Source organism: Perna viridis, chromosome 8 (assembly GCF_037379345.1).
Source record: "Perna viridis isolate PV_CMFRI_1.1 ecotype Kerala chromosome 8, ASM3737934v1, whole genome shotgun sequence".
NCBI classification, from domain to species: Eukaryota; Metazoa; Mollusca; class Bivalvia; order Mytilida; family Mytilidae; genus Perna; species Perna viridis.
Window position 1 is genome coordinate 5,455,648 of NC_142452.1, and position 24,198 is coordinate 5,479,845.

The 24,198-nt window shown below is 33.3% G+C and overlaps 1 protein-coding gene across 1 annotated transcript; it reads left to right on the forward strand.

Moving 5' to 3' along the window:
- Nucleotides 1-10,696: 10,696 nt before the first annotated feature.
- Nucleotides 10,697-12,855, forward strand: LOC148609066 (galactose-specific lectin nattectin-like). The gene is made up of 2 exons (XM_088541170.1): nt 10,697-10,893; nt 11,274-12,855. Exons 1-2 carry the CDS (start codon nt 10,740-10,742, stop codon nt 11,498-11,500), a joined length of 381 nt encoding a protein of 126 aa, XP_088397296.1. The 5' UTR covers nt 10,697-10,739; the 3' UTR covers nt 11,501-12,855.
- The last annotated feature ends 11,343 nt before the right edge of the window (nt 12,856-24,198 follow it).

Sequence of the window (24,198 nt, forward strand, 5' to 3'; positions counted from 1 at the left end):
ACATGAAAGAAAAAAAAAAGGATGGGTCACAAGAATAATAGGGTCGACAAAATTTTGATTGCCACTGGAAAAAGGGGGGATGGGTAAGGTAGGGCAATTTAGCCTCCTGTGGCGGAGCGCAAAGGTTCCTACTCCTATCGAATACCACAGCAGGCTTTTTTAACTTGCGAGAAACGTGGCATCTTTCCCAACACGGTGCACCACTATGGTTTGCGGTCAGGTTTTCTGTATTATAGTCTGACAACCCCAGCATGTAACTCGCCAGGGGTACCCCATTCCACCACCTGGGGCACACATCCCAGTTGCTCTGTGGGCAGAGCGCCTTGCCCCCAGCAAGGTTTCTGAGCACTATTTAGTCACCTTATACGACAAGCTTAGTGCTGCTGCAGGCCTATTCTTTTAACACCCGGACCTGTACAGGCAGAAAAGATTACAAGTATTGCTGTTCACCATAGTATAGTTACCACAAGTATGACCTTTCATATACTACAAAGTAAGTAAATAATTTCAGTAATGACCTTTCATCTACTACAAATTAAGAAAATAACTATATTGTGACCCTTCATGTCCTATGAAGTGCCATGAAGTGCTATGAATTGTTTGAACATCTGTAAATACCTTGTTTTTTTCTTTTTGGAGTTTTTAAATTTAAACACTCTTAATATTAATTTTCTTTATATGTCGCACCATATGTTGAGAATGCCTTATTTGCATTGCTTCAAACTTCAAAGAATTATTAGTCGTGATGATCTGAAGCTCTGTAATATATACAAGTGTATATTCCAAAATAGGATTAAATGAGATGCTCTGGATGGGTGAACAATATATACCAACCGATTAAATCAATTAGGTGACACCTACCGTGTTGCTCATTAAATTTTAACGAAAAACAAAACTCAGTTATAATGATAAACCTTTTCTTAGATTGGTCAACTAGTCATATCGTCTTATTAAACATGGGGGACTGATGATAAGAAGTGAAACACTTGTTCCGGACTATTTGTTTTCCGTCAGTTCTATTTCTTTAGACAAAGTGGTAACAGTCGTTACTATCGTTAATTATTGAAATTAAGAAAGCTACTACGCTTCTACGTGCTAGGGAACCAAGGTTATAGCGGTAATCAAAAGAATTCAATCCAGGGACAAAGACCTGACATGGAAAAAACAGACATACACAACAAAGAACATAAAGTAACTAAAATCATACATACAAAGTAACAAAAGCAAATGAGCAACTCGGACTCCACTAAAAACTGGGAGCATGGGCAAGGTGCAACGGCCGAGTTGCTCATAAAAAGTCCGGGGTAGACAAACGAGAAAAGGAAAACTATGACCTGTTGAATAAATCAGTTTTCATAGTGTAGATGGAATCACCATAACGATCCACGAGTTCATGATGACGACAATAAAACTTCTGTAGTGATGACTTCAATCTTGTAACAACATAACCCTGTTCCAGAAGCTATTTGTTAGAGTTCTAGTGCGATACAAAAACTCTGCGTAGTTTCGGCAAGCTCTGGCATAACGTATGAGTTGTGATATGAACACTCCATACTCAGGTGCTGAAGGGATGTTGCCACAGATGAAAGGAAAGTTGACAATTTTGAATGAAAAGTCATCACGTTTGTCGTAAAGTTTGGTCAATACTTTTCCTTTACCATCGATTTCTAAGTGTAGGCCAAGATATGAGGCTGACTTCACAGTGTGTGTAGTATCTTTTATCTCAAGTTCTTTTTGGTAGATGCGATGTATCAAATCCCCGAAATTAGGATTGTTTAAAGATAATACCTCATCTATATAGCGGGAACTGAGATTAAAGGATCTAGCTTAACGATATTCTTTCTTTCGGATCAGATCAGCTATAAAGTCAGCCTCATAAGAGTGAAGGAAAAGGTCAGCAAGTAAAGGAGCACAATTTGTTCCCATTGGAAAATCGACCGTTTGTTGAAAAACACATCAACCACACTGGTCAAATATGTCGTCGATTTGAAATTCCAGCATTTAGTAAACATCTTCCTCTGTATATTTGGAAGTTGATTTGGAATTATTTCTTACAAAGTATGAGGAAACTCTACCAAGAACTATATATTTGTATCTACGTGTACCATCTGTTTTGGAAAAACAACGATGTATAACGGTTTTAAGTACGGGGAATAGAAGTATACAGTGTTGAAAAATCATAGGTTTTTATGCTGTTATATTCAGATAATAGTCTTGAACTGATTATCTCCAAAAGATCTTTCGAAATTTTCAGGATCCACATTGAATTATTACCACTACGGGTGTAACAAGTATTGTGGTAGGACTGTTGACCCTCTTTGACAGTTTTGAGTATAGAAGTTAAAAGTTATGAAAGAGGTTTGGTGGTACATTTTGCAGATCCAGCTATGAAACGTTGTTTGTATGGATTCTTTTGGAGGAATAATCTAGGGAACCAAGGTTATAGCGGTAATCAAAAGAATGACATAGACGGTAAATCACAATCATCGTTCTTGGTACAGAGACCAAAAGAGAATAGCACAGATTTATGGTTTCCCACAATCTCTTCTTTGGTAGCAGTATAGGTCTTATCACTGCTATTTTTTCTACCTCTACCTCTGATAATAAACAATGGATGTAAAACGTTGTTGTTTTGGGCTTTGTCTGCTGGTACGACAACATATTTATCATGTATAGTAGACAATGTGTTTGCTACGTCGGGATCTTTGAAAACCGATATAGCCTTTGCACTCATTGATCTACTTAAAACTTCCATTCGTTTCAAAATTAAAGACCTCACGGCCTTTAACCAGTCTGACAGAGAATCAATGTCTTCTTGTTCTCGTTTTATCCATTTTCTTGCATAGTCCTCGACGGCATACATAAGAACTTTAGAGTTATAATTCCAATTTATGGAGTGTGGTTCATGGTACTTGGGACCCTTAGAAAGGACATTACGCAGAGATTCGTTTTTGATGATGGTTAAATCTCCTGTAACGACGTGACCAGAAGGACCATATTTGACAGTCAGGTGGTTTAGCTTGAAGTCCGCAGTCTCGAGGTTCTGCAATGGCCTTTTATAATTGAAAATTTTGGATGCAATGGGTGAAGTATAGGAATATGAAATAATTGGTATGGATTTGTCTTTGAAATATGGGGGAAGTTTGTTGGTAACGTTTTTGTGATGGAGGATGTTGACCAAATTAATTGCATCTATACCTTTGTTGACAAACGCTAGTGGAAGAAATGATCGTTTTTTTTTCATCTTGACTTTTCACACAAACTGATTTAAAGAGTCTGTGGAAACCAAAATCCAACATGATGGCAACAATTCTGTATAATAATGAGGTGAGGTCAGAAACAGGAGTGTCAAGACTTGTTTTGTAAAGGGAATGTAAAGTGAGATGTATGCAAAACAGACGAAAACAACAAAGGACATAAAGCAACTAAAATATTACATACAAAGTAACAAAAGTAAATGAGCAACCCGGGCTCCACTAAAAATATTAAATGTTATAAATCAAATGAAAAATGACGAAAAATCTAATAATCACTTGAAACATTATATGAGATTTTAAAAAATTTGAATCAAACTGATGACATAGAAAATGATGTTGACTAACAAAATGATATCGTAAATGAAAACGTAAGTGAGAAAGCTGTAATCCATCTAAATAGCCCGGTATTAGAGTCGGAAACGAGAAAAGTAGTTTCAAGTCTGAAAACTACGAAAGCTTAATTTTGGCAATGATAAAATATTGAATGAATATATGAAGTATACTCTAGAGGAAATGATGCCAATGTATGTTAGTTTATTTTAGTATTATTTCAGATACAGGAATAATACCAGAAAGTTTGTTGTCTTTTATTATATTAGTTATTTATATAAATAAAGATTCCAAAGATGACCCAAACACGTACAGGGGAATTACATTTAATTCGAGTTTCAAAAAAACTTTCTCTGCGTACTGAATAATAATCCGAAGAAATTTTCAGAAGAAATTGACCTCATATACAGTGCACAAACAGGTTTTCGCAAAGGGTTTTCTACAATTGATAACATTTTTGTCCTATATTCATATAACTATTTATTGTTCTTTTCTTCCTTCGTTTCAAAAGCGCCTTTGACACTGTATGGAAAGATGGATTGTGGCAAAAAGTATTGAAATCGAAGATTTAAATAAAAATATTAATTTTCATTTTTAATATGTATCAGAATATAAAAACATGTGTCAAATTAGGAAAGAATATACTATTTTTTTTTTGTATTTCATATGCTGGAGTAAAATAGGGTGCACGTTGAACTTTTTCTATTTTCAGAGTTTTAAATGACTTTGAAGCATTTATTGTGCTAAACATAACGTGGAACCACTGAATAATTTATCTATTTTATGTCACGAAAAGTACAACTATTTGTAAAGCCGTTTATCATTTTGTATGCAGACGATACTGCACTTTTGTCTGAAACGGAAGAGGGGTTAAATAAATACTTGACGTTTTTGAGAGATACTGTGAAAGTTGACAGCTTTAAGTTAATATTAGTCCAAAGTTGGTTTTAGTATAAGAAATTTAAGCCTACCTAGGCACTATTTCAACATCTGTAGTGAAGAGATTGAGACTGTAGATTCTTGTACTTACCTTGGTATACTTTTCAGTTTTAATGGTAATTTCTGCAAAGCGAGGAAAAAGTTGGTTTATCAATCACAAAAGGCTTTATATGCTCTTTACAGGAAATAAAAAAAATATTCCCATTGATTTACAGCTGAAATTATTTTACTCCGAATTTGATATATGGTTTAGAAATATGCGTTTTTGAAAAAAAAACAGATAGTTATGATAAATTACACCTTCAATTTTGTAAAAGCATTTAAAAAATTAGGAATAGCACCCCAAATTACATGGTCTAAGGTGAACTACGCAGATTTCCTATGGAAATAATAATTAAATGCAGACTTATTTTGTATTTGAATAGTTTACTGACTGACGATAAAAATTATTATCTACCATGTATAAGTTATTGTTTGCATTCCTGAAATCCGAATAACATTACCTGGATATCATTTGCTAAGTCCGTCCTAAACGATGTAAGACTTACTTTTATCGTAAATGATCAAAACCTATGGATAAAAATGTATTGGTTCTCAGTGCTCTTCAAGAGGCGAATTGTATTTCGAATTCAAAAAAGAATTTAAGTTAGAATCATACCGTTCGAAACAGGTAGATGGTCTTTTTTGTGTCAGCATACAAGTATCAAAGAAATTCGAGATAGATATTTCCCAAAATATTATACTATAGATCCGCAGATGTAAAAATTACAAAAAAAAAATTTCTTGAACTTTGTCATGAATAACTGTACATCAATTTGGCATCATTTATTAGAAGCTTTACTAAATTGCTGTGAAAACCAACATTTCCTCCGTTAGATGCTTCATATCTTGATACTGTGTTGTGCATTATTTTTATGTTTTGTGATTATTTTATGTATTGTTGTGTGATTTGGCATGATAGTGACCTATTGTACACCTATTGCGTCTGTGATTATCAATAAAGTTGTCTTGTCTTGTCTTCAAATTGGTATAACTGATCATGATTAATACTGAAGAAAAAAAAATAACATTAAATTATATCTGACTTATATAAAGGTTCGAGGTTCTCTAAAGAAAAACATAATTGAATGGAATGTAATATGTTAAGATACCTCTCGAATCAGTAAAAAAGCATGTTAATTTTAAAACGAAATATTAAAAGTTCTTCCTTGAAGGAAACTAATTTGGTTCAAAGGTTGCTATACAAAGTTGTGCTTCGAACATTTATAGATTTTCGTCTTATTTTATGCACCTAACCACAGTTAGGAGATGTTGTTAAATTCATTACCAAAGGCATATCCAGACCCAACGCACCGGGAGAGCGCCTTCCCGTTTTAATTTTCGGAAAAAAAGATGGTTTAATTGAAAGAAAATCACTGGCGCTCCCTTTTTGGACAGTCAACCCTCCTGTCCTCTATCAGCTCCTGAATTAATGTTTCTTAATGTCATTATATTACATTTCAGTTTGATTATGAATGATCATCGTCATTCTGTTACCATGGATTTTTTTACTTTTGTAGCCTTGGCCATTCGTAGCTAATCAAAATGTGTGTTTACACTCGTTGAACACCTATTGGTGATCATTAAGAATTTACTATTTTGAATTTAGGTTATAAGCTGGTGCACTTCTTGCCCGTCACCATATGCGTTCTTGTTTTCCTGTTCCCTCGAGGCTATAATAGATAGGTAAGGTCAATTTTAAAGTCACCATACGTCAGGAAATCTTTGGAATATCAAATATTTAAATTCAAAGATATACCAATCACTGATATAGTGCATATTCTTGCCCAAACTATTCATGATTTGATATTTACGGTCGCGCCTCCTTAACCATCTTCCTGATATAGATTTCCTGCAGCTTTGCAAGTTTTAACACCAGTAAATGAACCCAAATGCTAACCATTTACACGACCCGGTCGTAAACATGCCTATTTCAATATTGTTATGTGTTGTGAGTACTCCAGAACTTTTTTTAGACATTAAGTATTTAGGAATTTTCTCAGTCACGATATATCGATAGATAGATTGGTATATGTTTGAATTCTGCAATTAAAACATACATATTATTTCTATGATTACATTCAATGAACAATTACCTGAATAAATAAATGTTTATGTTGCATATTTGATGTTCTTTTCCGTTACAAAAAAAAATAGTAACACATGATATAGTTTTGCAGTTAGAGACTACTTTCGTCATGGCTGGTCAGTGTATAGGCGTTAGTCTATTCCTAACATTTCTTAGTTTATATTCGGTCTTTTGCACTCATGGTGCTAGGTCCAACAGGGGGATTATCAATCCTGAGTTCTTAAACCGACGGATTTATGAACCAAATATAGAATCTGTAAATGTTCGTGGTAGTGTAGAGTGTGTCACAATGTGCAGCTTGAAAATCGACTGCGTCTCTGTTCAGTACAACAACTTGACGAAAGAATGTTTTTTCTATGATGATTATTTCACTAATGCAGAAGCGACTAGTTTTGAAGAGACTGACTGGAACTACTTCTACCTATCTAGAGTTAAGTATTTCTGTTTTTGGAAGCACGACAAATTTTTTATGAAATCATCATTTGCTGACCTTTTTTTTTTCTTATGTAGTTTGCAATCTTTGTAAAATAGGGCTCCGATTGATCCAGGTGCTCCTAACTAAATGTTATAAAGATTAATTGAAATACTTGTAATTAATATTTTCTTTTTCTGCCAGTACAATGAAATCAAAACATTTTAACATGTAGTTTAAAAAATCTATTTATTGGTCTTTCTTTCCTTTAAGCAGCTATTTTCAGTGTTAGTGTTATAAAACCAGGCTTCACAATTGAGGAGGGGTCACGCCAGTTTAGTTTAGAATTTGACCACCGTCCATCTTTAATGGTAAATGTCGTATATAGGTCGAGGACTTAGTAATGAAATAACCCCATTCCAATTTTATCACGGTCTAAATTAGCATAAAGCCTGATTTTACCAAAACAATTAAATAGGAATACAGAATCAATAATTTCTGATTAGATTCATCTACATATTTTTGTTCAATATTTACGTTTACTAAAATGGATAACTTCCAGAAGGAATTATAAAAAAATGAGAATCATCCATAAACGAAATGATGATTAATAACAAACAGTTTCATGAGATACATTTACTACTCTACTACATGTATCTCCTTTAGTTAGAATGTTAATTACATATCATTAGTATCGTCATTTTAATTAAAAGTGTACATGTTTTGTTGTAATCCTGTAGGAAAAGGACGATTACTATTACCAGACTATTACTATACTATCACTATAACCTGACTACTACTATACTATTATTATCACCAGACTTTTACCATACTACCACTATACTATTACTATAACCAGACAATTACTATACTATTACTATAATCAGACTATTCCTATACTGTTTCTATAACCAGACTATTACTGTTGTAAATGGAGTCGTCTGTATGTGCAAGTTGCTTAGTGAAAATTCGCCAATTAACACTTTGAAATGTGCAATAGGCAGTGTACGGTGTTAAGTGTGTGCTTGCGCTAGCGTACTGATCAATGAATACTCTCTGTATTAAACAGATTCCATATATTTATTTCAATATAAACTACTTATATTCTGACTTGATAACCTCATACAGTACACCCTGTAATGTGGTACGTTCGTTCACTTGGCTCTGTAACTGTAACACTTTCTAAATTAAAACTCCCGTTTGAAACAAATAGTTTATTTGTCTAAGTACAAAGCCTTTGATATAAAACAATGGTGCATATCGCTTATAAATGAATAACGCTTAATAACTTCAAAATTAACCGGTATGACAATGCAACTGGAAGTGACTGACTAACACCCTGAACGTAGATAAGTTAGAAGCAAAGAATGCGCAGACTTTAACAGCCTTAAAGCGTAGAGATGGTGTGCTACACATATGAATAGCTATCTATAGAAGAAGCGATAAACCGCTGATGAACTCGCTTAAATACTAAATGCCGGCTGAATTGACCAATCAAAGCGACGAATTTTACTCAGATGTTATTAAAAAATTCATTTTCAAACACATTAAGCATATGTAAAATGAAGAGACTCAACAGTTGAATGTAAAGCTCTGAGCTCAGCTCACTACTGTTTATATCCATAACAAAATCATATAGTAATCACTTGATAATAGCAAAACCATATGTACATGTAAACAGATTAAAGTCACTTCCATTACACTATATTATTACTATAACCAGACTATTACTATACTATTACTATACTATCACTATCACCAGACTAGTACTATATTATTACTATCACCAGACTAGTACTATATTATTACTATCACCAGACTATCACTAAACGATTACTATAACCAGATTATTACTATACGATTACTATCACCAGACTATTACTATATTATTACTATAACCGTTCAATCCCATTTATATCTCTAATATGCAAATGCAGCATATTTAAACCAAACTTAAAATTTTGCCGATGCAGATACATTTCTAGTATATTATGAACTACAAAAACAAAATAAGTATGTCTTAATCGCCAAGGGGTTTGCAGTTGGATTTTTTCATCTGTTCTTCTAGACAGGCCATGTCGTATTTTCATTAGCTTTACATGGACTTTGTCATTAACTACAGTTATTGTTAGGGGTACTCCAAACCAGTTAATTAGTTTTATTTAGTATTCTGTTAATTATCTTTGTAATGTAAAAGTGCATATTTTTTATAACATTTTTATTAGCAAATGTGCGGTTTTAACAAACGTTGGCCTAACGTCAAATATACCTTATGGTCATAATTTTGGGATTTTATTGACGTATATTAATCAATTAATTTATAAATAATAACCCAATAACACATCATTTTTCCTTTCGTCTATGGCAACATCCTGTCTGCATCTGAATATAGAATTTTCATATCACAACTCATGCGTTATGCCAGAGCTTGCATTAACTACGCAGACTTGATTACGTGCTCGACTTCATACAATTAGGTTTCTGGGACAGGGTTATGTTGATACAATATTGAAGTCATCACTAAAGAAGTTTTTTGGCTTCATCATGGATCCAAGAGTCGTTACGGTGTATCAATCTGCACCATGAGAAGACTTTTTTTACCGTGTTATATTTTGCCCTTCCTCTTTCGTCTACTCCAGACTGTACATTTTATGAGCAACTCAACGGGTGTTTCTAGAAAAGAAGAGGACGCTCAGTGCAACTGGTCGATGCTGCCAGTTTTTGACGGAGTGCGAGTTGCACATTTGCTTTTATTTTTGTACGTGTTATTTTGGTTATTTAATGTTCTTTGTTTTGAATGTCTGTTTTATCCCATGAATTTTCTTTTGATTTCTGGTCGTCTCTTGGTTCCCTTGATTGATCTTTCATATCAATCAAATGAATTATTAATTACCAGAATGCATATATATATATATATTATGTAGAATGTATCAAATATCTATCTATATCTATATATATATATATATATATATATATAACACGTCTCAGAATGTGACGACTCTATTCGCTACACTGCTCCATCGGATCAAATTGATACAGGGAAGATAACATAAACTCATATATAAATATATCCATTTGAGATTTTGAATTGTACATTAATTTTTAAATATTATCATTGAATCAACCCACTGCTGACGCGTCGATAGTTTTTGTCGATATTTTATATTTGATTTTTATAAGTGCACCATTGATATAATCAATAATCGAAGGTGGAGCGGGAATGTTAGAAATTATCGCTATTCATCGATTTATTTTATTTTCACATTTGTATTCATTGATATTAAGTTATATCTTTAAATGGTTTAGTTATCAGAATGCATTTTTTTTTTCAAAATGAAACATTTTACAGTTTATTTTTTTATTTCACTATTTTATGTGTATGAGACATTCAGATATCAGGCAGCCAGTCATTTGGTTTGCGATTTGCGCTTGCATCAGGAATCAATTATTCTAACATAATAATTATTGGTTATTGTAGTTTTTAACCGGCCTCAAAAGTAACAACCACAGTGATTATTTAAGACATTAAGCAATGTTGAAACGACTGCAGAGATTATTTAAGACATAAGGCACCATTTCTATGGTAAACGCCGTATTTTAATATTTAATTATAGTTTTTGTGTGTATAGGTGGTAGATCAAACAATGCGTTATGTGGAAGATACAGTGGGGTAATGTGGTCCATAATCTGCGTCTCTTTCTGCTTCCGTCTGAATGAAACTCTCATGACTCATGCAGAGGCTACGCTGAGTTGCACACAAAGTGGGGGTGAGCTGGCAAGAATTGACAACAAACATAAACAAGAATGTCTCAGGAATATGCTGGAGGGTAATATCATAACCCTTATTACAATACTAAAAGCACTTTCATTTAGATTGACACTCCATGTACAATATAAACCAAAACAATCAGTACGGTGATCACATCATATAACCTATCGTGATAACTGCATGAAGTGCAATGTTCCAAACCAATTAATCATGATTCTTGTTGTGCCTTATAAATTTCTCATAAATTGATTACTCGTGTATTATTCTTGTTATGTTTTAACCACCACTCAACCACCAAAACTATTGTCCTGGTCAGTGGAATATGTCAGTAATAAGTTTAATATTCACTTGGTGTATTTACTTGAGTGATTATATTTATTTTCAAAATGCAAGAAAAAAAAAACAGGAAGAATGATAATAATGAATAAATATTTTCAGAGACTCAAACCCATCTCGATTCCGACACTGCATTTATCCAAGGAAGAAGAGAAAATAGCAACACCTGGTACTACGACAATGGGGACGAACTAACATACTTCAACTGGGCTTCTGAACAACCAGACTTATCCGAAGACTATTATTTGGTTGTTCGTCCATCCTTCCAATATAAATGGCATGATATTCGTAGATTCATTCCATCTCCTTCTATATGTCAAATAGACTAACTTCATGTATACTCTTACCGGGGTGCAAACGTACAAGAAGGTTACTTGTTTTTTTGTTTTGTTTTTTTTACTTTGTGTTTATTTTTATAGTCTGTAGACGCTTGTCTAGGATTCATATATTGTTCTTTACATTTGTTTGGAGTTATTTGTTTACACTCATTTCATCGTCAGGTATAATAAATACAGATTCCATCAATAAAACAACAGTCAGTGCATTCACACCTGCGATATCATAATCGTTTGATGTAATTTCATCAATTACGTCCTGAAATATTGTGTCGAATGCATTTCAAGAAGCATTTTGAAAAGAATAGGTTGTTCATATAGTTAAAACCAGACCTTTGTTATAGAAAATTTTGAATTACTACTATAATGTATGCTTTTTATAATATATTTTTCCTGATAGTCACACAATTGTTAAGTCTGAATTATTTTCTGATGTTTTACAGTGTAAATATGGAATACCCTTCAAAATGCTTACCTATAATTTTCATGACATGGTGAACATCAGATTCAAGTATGACAAATTATTAACCAACTACCGAAAATACGTTAAAATATGTCAAAAACTGACCAATTGATATGAATTCAAACTGGGCATCTGTACGGGGACAATATGAAAAAAGAGGGTCAATATGGATCAAACCAGGGCCAATACGGCATCATAACTTCCGGTTGTTTGACCCCGCCATTTTGAGTTAGAATTGGATTTCATAAACTTTGATCAATCACCAGATCTAAAAGCTGCAGAAACGCAAAAAAATCTTCCATTTGATACAAATAGGATATTTCAGACTGATTAATGCAAATAAACCTACATGTTCTTGGTAAAACACGAAAACAACTGTTCTACAAATCATCTAGTTGAGTTGGTTAATAAAATTGTCAATAAATATGTAATTTCATATTGGCCCTGTAATAGGTTTCGGTCAATCATATTGGCCTCGACAGCCGTATTGGCCCTCGGCGATACCTCGTGACCAATACGACAGCTTCGACCAATATGATAGACCTCAAGCCTATAACAGGGCCAATATGAAATTAAATATTTCTTAACATATATTAATACATGTACTTAATGGATTATATTATAGTAAGTTCATATATCAACCTTAACCTTCTCTCTGATGTCTTTTGTAATTATCTTAATTGAGAGAATCTTTGAAAAACAGAACTACGAGAAAAAAAAACCTTCAACCTTTATACACGTCCTATGAATCACATGAAAAAAAAAAACAAATAAGTGTTATCCTTCACTCTTAGCACGCACAAGTACTATGAAGTACATCACTAGTGAATTACTAAATGTATAACCCTTCAGCTTTTGTACCTGTAATAAAAGTGCAGTGAATAACTACCAGTAACACCCGTCACTCTTAGAAGCTGTACAATGAAGTGCAGTAAATAATTACTAAATTAAATTATCTACTTGATAGTTTAAATTTCTTAAATATTAAAAATGACTCACCTCATAAATTTACCTGAACAGTTTCCCTTGATTTGTTCATGGCTGTGACGCCCGATCGTATTATGGTCCGTCTGTCGTAAACATGTTTGATAGAAAAAGGAAAGGATTGATGAAACAACAAATAACCAGCTTAATATAACCGTAATACACAATAGTAAATACTTGCCGAGATCACCATAAGTACTCTTCCATGGTGTTTAATTTTAGAAGGTTTTGTTCAATATACATGTACTTAAAACTTCACAGTTATTGGTTATAATGGTCTGTCTACTTTTTAGAGAAGATTCAAAGTTATGGAACTGTAATTAAAAAAGGGGCAGTGTCCAGATTTGAAACCTTGCACCAATTCTTGAAAACGCCTGGATAAATTAATTTCAAACCTTAAATAAGTATTTGTTATATCTGTTTGAAAGTATTTATATACTTTAAGGTAAAGAGTAATCAAGGGAACCAAGATGCTAACGGAAATCAAAAGAATGTAATCCAGGGACAAAGACCAGACATGGAAAATAGACACACACAAAAAAGAATATAAAATAAGCAAACTAATACATATAAAGTAATAAAAGTAAATGAGCAACTCGGATTGTACTAGAAACTGGAATCATGGACCAGGTACACCGATAGGTTACGAAAAACCCCACGCTTTAGGGATTAGATATTTCTTTCTGGAGTTATTTAATGTCGGCATTCTAAATATTGATTGAAAATGTTCAAAGATTTATTATCTGGACTCACTGGGAAGCCAAGACACTATATAAATGTACAGTATCACATAAATGTTTGTTTAAACTATGGTATTTTGAAAAAAAAATAATAACAAGTAATATTTAAGAAATACTTCAGTTTTGAAAATTCCCTTTCTTACGGTGTTATGGTAATTATAATCCCAAAAAGCAAATCTTAGCGCCTGCATTTATCAGATATTTTGGCTACATTATTATCTTAATCATGAATGCCTAAAACGTTTTGCTGTGTCAGTATGCTGTGAATGCGAATTATACTGATACTGAGACCATTTATCTAGGGGTAATCATTGCTTGAAAATTAGTTTTTCGTGGTTTATTTATGTGGAAAATTAAAATATCTATCGAGTAATACCTAAATTGAGACGTTTTAGTTGAACTCATCCGAGATTTTACGGGAAATTGAAAATCCATTTTGTTTTTTTTTCGTTTTTTTTTTAATTCTGGCTACAAAAATCTTCACAAATAATCAAAAGAACCCTAAAAGTATTGACTGTGATACACTCCTTGAGATGTTAAGGTTTCCTGCACGCACGATACCCAAACGCACGCTAAATGCTCACCAAACGCACGATAAACAAACGCTTCTATCGTGCGTTTAAACAAACGCTCCTATCGTACCTTTAAACGCACGACAGACGAAAGACGAAAATTAATAATATTAACATACAATGCAGACAGAAAAAATAGAAAATAAAATTAATGAAATTATATCAATTATTAATGGTAAATGGGTAACGTGAACGTCTCAATGAATGTAATACTAAAATACCAAATAAGCCATATTTAACTGAGGTATAAATGCTCCAGGGTTTTTGACATAGAAAATATACATGTCAATTTAAGCGATTTTTCGGTGGGGTAAGAGTACACACATATATAGATATATATATATATATATATATATATATATATATATATATATATATATATATATATATATATATATATATATATATATATATATATATATATATATGTATATATGTCAAATAATTCGTTTTATAGAAAGTTCGAAGAATAAAAAATGAACTTTTACCTTAATGAAGTATACAATTTGCCAAAAAATAATAAAATGTTTGTTTATTTTTTTGGCGACAAAAGGATTCGTTAATAGGAGGTATAAGGGTACCTGAAAAGTACATTTTGATTGATGAGTTACGGGTGCAAGAGGGTTATATCTGCACACGTACTATTGTAACATGGGCAAATAAATATGAAGTGTTACTTATGCTCAACTAAGACCAATGAGCAAGATTCTCTCGGTCTTGGCAGTATAATGCCATACTCATTTTTTTTTCATCTTCTTTATGCGGAGACAATGATTACTTGACTTAAATCTGGTTAATCTTAGTATATTTCTAAACTGAGAATATAACATCAATAAATGTCCATGGTAGTGTGGAATGTGTTTGAACGTGCAGCTATAAAATCGACTATGCGTCAGTTCAGCATAAATACTTGAAAAGGAGTGTGTTTTCTATTATGACTATATCACTTATTGTAGAAGCAACAATTATTGAACAGAATGGCACGAAGTACTTTTACATAGCTATATTTAATTATTACTGTTTTGGGAACCTGAGGGCTTTACTATGAAACCCTGCATTTACTCCGCATAATTTACTGTTTGTAAATGCAATATTTGTAAAGTAAGACTTTAAATTGTTTGACTTTAATACAGATGCATAAAAAACTACACCCACAAAACAAATTGGGGTAATTAAGATGAGGTGCTACGGATGGTTGAACAGTAGTGGGGTTCAAGTCAGTTTGTTTGATCAAACGATTGAGATTTTCAGTAACTAATTACCTGTAAAAGCATTGGTCACACTTTATATTAATTCCCTCCTTAAACACCAAAACTTAAGTCTTAGATCATTAACTAGGATAGTCTTCAACATTTCTACTTCAATGGGATTATTCATGTAGAATACCTGAATTATAATATAATTGATTTGTTTCGATTGATGTACAAACGTATGTGGAGATTTTAAAATGATTGATATACTATATTATAATACTGTAATACTGTTTTGCTTAATTATGCCATTTTTTTTATCACAGAATATAGATCAACCCATTGCAATCTTTTAGGTCATTAACCACAAGATATTGAATTGATATTTTTTACTGATTGAACAACACTATTGAACAGTTCCTGCTTAAAATGACACCCACCGTGCTGCTCCTATGAATTATAACGAAGAACAAAACTCAATAATAATGATGAAGTTGTTCTTAGATCGTTCAATCAGTCATATCGTCTTATTGATCATGAAAACAGATGATGAAAAGGGAAGCACTTGTTTCGTACTTTTTAAGTTGTTTTCCGTCAATTTTCTTTAGAAAAAGCGCATCGTTATTAAATTACTTCGTAAAATTAGCTACAGGTGTTGATATTATCTCATCTAAACACCTACGTACTGGGGCTCCTGATCTTAAAAAATATAACGCCTTCGATTAATAATGCTACTTGTAGTAGTAATTTTCAGTAATTGAAGTTGTAGTAGAAAAATACAAGATAAAAGGAGAGTTGTGAACACACCACCTTCTCCGGCGGCCATCATACTTTTTATGTTATGTCCGTCAAAAGGTCACAAGAGTTTATGTTTCTTATTATGTATTTTATGCCGAGTCTAAATAAAATTTATTTATCATATTTATTTGTTATTTATAATTTCCTCCGAATTTTCTATTTTCACACCTTTTCAAATTAGTATAACTGATCATGATAAATACTGAAAAAAAATAACATTAAATTATATCTGACTAATATAAAGGTTCCAGGTTCCATGAAGAAAAACAAATAATTAGATAGAATGTAATATGTTAAGATACTTCCCGAAACAGCCGAACTCGTAATTTTTATAACGAAATATCAGAAGCTCTTCCTTAAAGGAAACTAATTCGGTTCAAAGGCTGCTATACAAAGTTATACTTCAGTGATTTATGGATTTTCGTCTTCTTTTATGGAACTGCCCACAATCAGGAGAAATTGGTCTTTCCATTAACAAAGGCATATATAGACCTAGCGCGCCTTCCTGTTTTTCGTGAAAAAAATGGATTAATTACTGGTGCTCCCTTTACGGACAGTCAACACACCCTCTCGTCTTCCATTGGGCGCTGACGTAATGTTTCTCAGTGTCAATATGTTACATATTGGATTGATTGTGAACAATTATTGTCGTTTCACCAACGATTTCATTACTTTTGTAGTTGGGGCCGTTCAGAGCAAATTGAAATGTGTGATTACACTTGTTGAACACCTTTTGGTGATCATTAAGTATTACATCCTCCAGGGTTTTGAGTCCACCTCCACTCCCTCACTTTGAGGAAATGAAGCTGAATCAAAACCCTGACTTTGGATGATGTACATGTAAGTATGTACTACTTTGGATTTAGGTTATAAGCTGGTGCACTTGTACTCCACCATATCCGTTTTTATATGCCCTCGAGGCTATTCTAGAAAAAAGGTGAGGTTTATTGTAAAGCAACTATAAGTCGGCAATCTTTGGAATATCAAAACTTTCAATTCAAAGACGAACCAATCACTGATATAGTGTATATACTTGACCAAACTATTAATGATTTGACATTTACTGTCACAATTCCTTAACCATTTTCCTTATATGAATTCCCTGCAGCTTCGCAAGTTTTAACACCCTTATATTAACCTGAATGCTAACCATTTAAACGATCTGGTCGTAAACACCTATGAATATTTAACAAGTATTCTATGAAAATTCATTTTTTAAATAATGAATTTTGACATAGCGATTGGAGAAATACGTGCCTATTTGTTATGAGTACTCCAAACGTTTTAGACTTTAAGTATTTAGGAGTCATCTCTTTCATGATATATTCCTAGATAGATAGATAGATGTTTTAATTTTGCAGTATTATATAACATATGATATTACATTTTGTATGATTACATCCAATGAACCATACAAATACATAAATACTGAATAAATAAACGTTTTATCTTGCATATTTAATGTTCTTTTCACTTACAACAAAACCATCGTCAATGACACCATAGTAACACACGAAAAAGTTTCTCAGTAGGAGACTTTTGTCATGGCTGATCAAGATATAGGTGTTAGTCTTTTCCAAATATATCTTAATTTATATTCGGTCGTTTGGATTCTCGGTGTTATGTTTAAAAGAGGGATTCTTAATCCTGAGTTCTTAAACCGATTGATTCATGAACCAAATACAGAATCTCTAAATGTTCATGGTAGTGTAGAATGTGTCATAATGTGCAGCTTGAAAATCAACTACGTCTCTGTTCAGCACAACAACATGACAAAGAAGTGTGTTTTCTATGATGATTATTTCACAATGTAGAAGCAACAAGAGTTGAATAGACTGGCTGGAAGTATTTCTACCTACCTAGAATTAAGTATTTCTGCTTTTCGAAGCACTACAAATTTATTGTGAAATCATGCATTTAGCCCAAATGATTTTATAATGTAATTTGCAATCTTTGTAAAAAAGGACTCCGATTGATTCATCTGCTCCTAACTAGGTGTTATTAAGATTGATTGAAATAATTGTAATTTTAAAATATTTTAATTTTTCTGTCAGTACAAACCAAAACATTTTAAGATGCAGTTTAAAAAAACTGTTTATTCGTCTTTTGTCCCTTTCAGCAGCTATTTTCTTTCTTGATAAGAATTTCAGTTTTAGTGTTATAAAATCAGACTTCATGTAACCGGTGGTATTTTAGGCAAAATCACAAACACCAGTCGGCTAGGGTTCTATATATGCTTTATTGATTTGACTTTGGCAATAGTAAAAATACCCTAAAAATACAATACACAATATTCAGTCTAAAGAGAGATATCTCAGACTAGTTTTCAAGGTAAATCATGAATCCAATATAAAAATACCAAAAATTACTACACAAAATCATAGAGATATTACTTAAACCCATAGAAATGCTACGGTTTTAAATATGGTTCTCAAAATATGAACATTATGCAGATTCTATAAACGAACAAGTGTCAATAAATATTATTTCTAGTTACTGAGTCAATTTTCAGCATACTTATCTTGCAAAATTAGTAAATTCAAAATAATACAAAGCAAAAATTATAGCAAAAACATATTTGTATGCTGACATAAATTAGCACACAATAAGCGATATTAGTAAAAGCAGCAAAACAAAGCAAAAATAAATTATTAACAGCACAACGACACAAAACCTACCTCACATGAGGTGTAAAGGTTATTGCATGGTACAATAAATGTTTTTTACAGATCATTATCAACATCAACATCAAAATGTGGAAACAGTACATAGGTATAAATCTGAAGGAACAAATATTAAAATCATAACTCACCATATACACAAAAGTGTAGCTATTTTCAAAATACTGTCATTATTCAAAATATAGCTTATATTTACTCAAAACTGCATTCTGAAAATATCAGAATCATATTTCTGTCCATATACTCTATTTACATATAAAAATATTCTGTTTATAAATTATGCTAACTCATTTTTAACTTTACTGTTACTAAATTTATCATATTTATTATTTTACTGTAAATATCTTTATTTTTGCCTTTATTCTTATATTTTAAACTATTTCAATCTATTAAGGTTTAACATAATGTTTTATTTCAATTTTACAACTATCACACAGGGATCATTCTCATTTTCATCCAGGAATCACACATTCACAGATTCATACCAAATTCACACTAAATATTATTAAATTGGATTATTAGTTCATAATTAGTGGGAAACTAACCTTAGATATAATGTAAATCAGTTCAAGAATTGACCAAAGGTAAAAACAGATTCTTGATGTCAAAGATTCATTCAGGTGGACAAAGTAAATAAGATGTCCATTATGTCTGACCAATTTTCCAGTTCTGCCTAATAACAAAGGGACAAAGAGATTTCGCTCCAAAATCCAGCAGCCAATCAGAAGTTCGAAAATTAGATTGCAATAGAAGGTAATGGTAATAGATGGTTATAATTAGTAAACATAGCTATATATAAAAAACAGTGGTCACTGAGCCATGACTATAGGTATATTAAACCTGTAGTCACTGAACCATGACTTTATTGACAAACTACAGTGTAAATAAAATCATCTTTATTAAAAAAAACTCAATATCAGATCTAATTTGATATTTAATGAATGCAATCAGTTAAACAATAAATAAGTATTACAATCAATATCATTCATGAACAAAATAACTGTTTCACTCTAAAAATCTAAATAAAATATCTAATTAATCATATCTACCTAAAAATACACTCTACCACATACTCCCCCCACCCGGAAAGTGACGTCTCGTCATTTGCTATCAGGTGAGTTATAGTTGGGGATCTTTAGAAACTCCAGTATGGCTCTTCCTGCTTCCTGCTACAACCCTGAAAATAATTCAGATTTAGCTAAATCAGTTAAAAATTCCAACTTCTTCATCTAATCAGTTCTGGTGTCGCGGTGCACTGCAGCCTTGCTGGTATCGTACTCTCCAGATGTAAACCAAGCTGGTGGTCTGCGCTGTCATTTTGATTGACGAACAGAAACAGGGGTTTCTTCTGCAGACTCGTCATCAGATGGCACTTCCTGGTGACTCTGATCTTCATTTACTAGCGCGCTTTCCTGTGAACTATCTTCATCAATATTTGATAAAGAACGGGCGTCCCAATCTGCTCCATGTCGGTTTATCACAGCTACCTCAGTATTCTGCTATGGTCTCCTCGTCCTTCCTCATTGATGTAGACAAATCCAGCCTACTCATCAGATGATGTATCTGCTCTGGTGGCACTGAATCTGTCTTGTCCTGTTCTGTCTCCCTGGGATGCTGTTTCTTCTTTCTTTAGGCAAGAATAGGTCTTTTCTGTCTTGGTGTTGGTATAGGGGATGTCTTTCTGCTGTTGCATATCCAATGGGAAGCAGAAGGTTTCGGTGCAGTGTTATAATTCGTCCTTCGCCATCTTCTCTCTGTTCCTGCTCCCATTTATCAGCTAACTTATCCATCGAATGCGACAATCTTCACCTGTACTCTATCCCTAGGCATTATGGTTACACCTCTAATCTTTATGTCATAACCTTCCTTCTGTTTGGCCCTTGCTTTCTCTGTGGTTTCAGCTGCTAACTGGTATGCTTGGGCCAATCTTTCCTGTAGATCTTTCATAAGCTTGGTACTGAACTGTTTCTCGTGTCTGTGGAGTCCAAAGGTTACATCTATTGGAAGTCTTGGGTTGCGTCCAAACATCAATAGGTAAGGTGTTTGTCCTGTGGACTCATGGCGAGTAGATTTGTAGGCATGTACCAAGGGTCCTACATAAGCTTTCCAGTTGGCCTTTTAATTTGGTCCAGTAAGCCTAGCATGTTTAACAAGGTCACACATCCCGTTGCCTATTGGATGATTGCTGGTTGTCCTGGACTTCCTCATTTCGGTGAGCTGACAAAGTTCCCCAATAACCTTGCTTTCAGAATTAGCACCCTGATCGGAATGAATCCGCAAAGGAATGCCATAATGAATCAGAAAGTTATTAAACAGGGCTTCCGCTGTTGTCTTGGCGAGTTGATTTCTGGTTGGAATAGCTTATGCATATCTGATAAAGTAATCGGTGATGATCAGGATATGCTGGTAACCTCCTTTGGACTTTGGACTCAAGGGTGCGGAAATTCATGCAAACTAATTCCAGTGGTGAGGAAGTGACTATTGGTACAAATGGTGCTCGTTGATTCGTTGGGGTCTTCCACCATGCTCAATCCAGTCTTCTGTGTCTTTATACATCCCTGGTCAGTAGAACCTGTCTCGAAGTAAAGATAGTTTTCTGTCTTTTACAGGATGGCCCATATCATTGTGGAGAGCTTGGAGTTCTGTTGAGGTATGAGCGGCTGGCAGCACAAGTTGTCTTGGAGTTCCTCGTTGACTGTAACTTCCCTGTAAAGTATACCATCAATTACTCTCAGCTTGTTGTAATACCTGATGAGGGGATTACTACTACTTTCTCCTTTTGCTGGCTTCTTATGGATGTTGATGGAATTTATGCACATCTTCAGTACTGGGACTTTTGCCTGTATCTCCTAACAATCAATCAGTTCAGAAATGTCTGTTCCCTCTGGTTCACTGTCTAAATATGTGTTAACAACTTCTGGTGACACGGCTAAACTTTCCACATAGGTCTTTGGAAGTACTGAATGGCAGATGGCTTGGACTGATTCGCTGTAAATACATCTGTCGTTAGAATCTGTGTCGGTTGGTATGCGACTCAAGGCATCCTCATCAGCATTGGTTCTTCCGGGGCGGTACTTGATGTCGAAAGTGAAAGTGGCCAAGGCGGCCAACAATCTGTGCCCAGTGGCGTCTAACTTCGCTGTGGTCAATACATAGGTGACAGGGTTGTTTAGTACAGTGAACTTCCGGCCATAGAGGTAGTCCTTGAATTTGTCCGATACTGGCCATTTCAACGCAAGAAATTCTCTTTTTGTGATGGATAGTTCTTCTCAGCTCTATTCAATCCATGGCTGGCGTAACTTATGACCCCTTTTAAGACCATTCTGATCCTGGTACAGCACTGCCCCTAAAGCATCACCTGACGCGTCTGTGTAACTCAAGGGTAAGAGTAGTCTGCATAGCCAAGTATTGATGATGTGACTAATTTTTCTTTCAAGGCCTCAAATGCTTGGCTTTGTTCTTTTCCCCATTTCCATTCTCTCTTCTCATTTGGAATCTTCTTCTGTTTCTTACCAGATGGTATTGGCATGAGATCTGTCAATGGCCAGCTTACCTTGCTAAAGTTCTGGATAAAACGTCGGTAGTACTCAATGAAGCCTAGGATCTTCGGACGTCTTCTGGTGTTTTCGGCTTCGGCAAATTCACTATTCTTTCGGTCTTGTCTCCATCAATCTCTATTCCATCTTCTGATACCACATGTCCCACATACTTTACCTTTCTCTTAAAGAATTCACATTTCTTCGGTGACAGCTTCAAGTCCGCTACCCTTATTCTGTTGAAGACCAAGTTGATCTTTCCCAGATGTTCCTCATACGTCTTTCCATAAATAATCACATCTGAGCGGTTGAAACGAAAAACATTGATTGGTGATATTATACAGGGAGGACTAAGAATGATACATTTGGAATCCTTTTGTGTATATTTGAATATTGGTTAGATTAAAAGACTTATTGACATTTCGGATGAGGGATGGCAAAAATTAATCATGTCGGATTTAAAATCATTTGGTGGTGAAAGGGTATTGAGCCTTGAGAAAGAGAAAATAAAGGAGGTTGCATTATACAAAAAAAACTATTTTGGAGAGATGTGTTTTTTTTTTATTTTTACACTGCAAAACCTTGTACTAAAGAAAATTTGAGAAAGATATTATCTCTGGATGTATTAAATTTTGTACCTGTTGCAGAATTGTTATATTACATTCGTTGGAAACAGTTTAGCATACAGTATGTATACAATCTTAACAAAACAAAACAAAACATTTATGTCATTTCTTAAATTTAAGGATAAACTTGACAAATAATTTTATGAAGTACTAAAGTCTTATTTCTAAAATACCAAAATATATAAAGGAATGTTTGAAGAAAAGGTCTGATGACATTTCTTTAAACAATTTTGTTGATGAAGACATTTTTTGAGAGCTCTTTTAAAGAAAATAAAAAATAAATTTGTGTATAAAAATATGATCAGGGACATTTTACATATACCTTCGGAGAATTTTTTTCAGTGGGAAAATGTTGTTGGTCAGGAAAAAGCTCATCGGTCATTTTTCTTTGTCGTACTACGGAAGTGTTGCAAAGACACATATTTACTAAATTTTCAGTATAAATTTTTACATAGAATAATTCCAACAAATAATTTATTGTTTAAAATTCATCTTAAGGATACTAAACATTGTACATTTTGTAAAACAGATGTAGAAACAATTGAACACTTATTTTTTATCGTTCTATAACACACCAATTTTGGGTATTATTCGAAAGCTATTTAAAAAAACTTTTATGTAGATTTTGAAGTTGATAAGATGGAAATTCTCCTAGAGTCAAATTTTGACAGGTTGTTTTTGAACTTATTATTATTGATTGCAAAAATTATATTTTTAAGTGTAAACTCAAGGAAAAAAAACCAAATATTGTAGAATTGAAAAGAGTTATAAAAAAGTATCAACAACTTGAAAAATATGTTGCATTGAAAAACAATAAGTTATTGTCATATGAAAGATACTGGGCCCCTATACATCATGTTTTTCCTTAAATCATAACTGTAAATAGTTTTTGTTGACTACATGTTATTTTTATTGATTTGTCATTTATATTAAACATTTTCCAAAAAAGATGAAATCATGGTAACATATATGAATCAAAACAGTCTATAAATTGCAAGTATGAATGTGAGAGTGCAAGGTTTATCTTTTTTATATATTGAGTTTCATTTTTGATAAATTTTGTTTATAATAATAGAAAAACATGGTCATTATACTTATAACA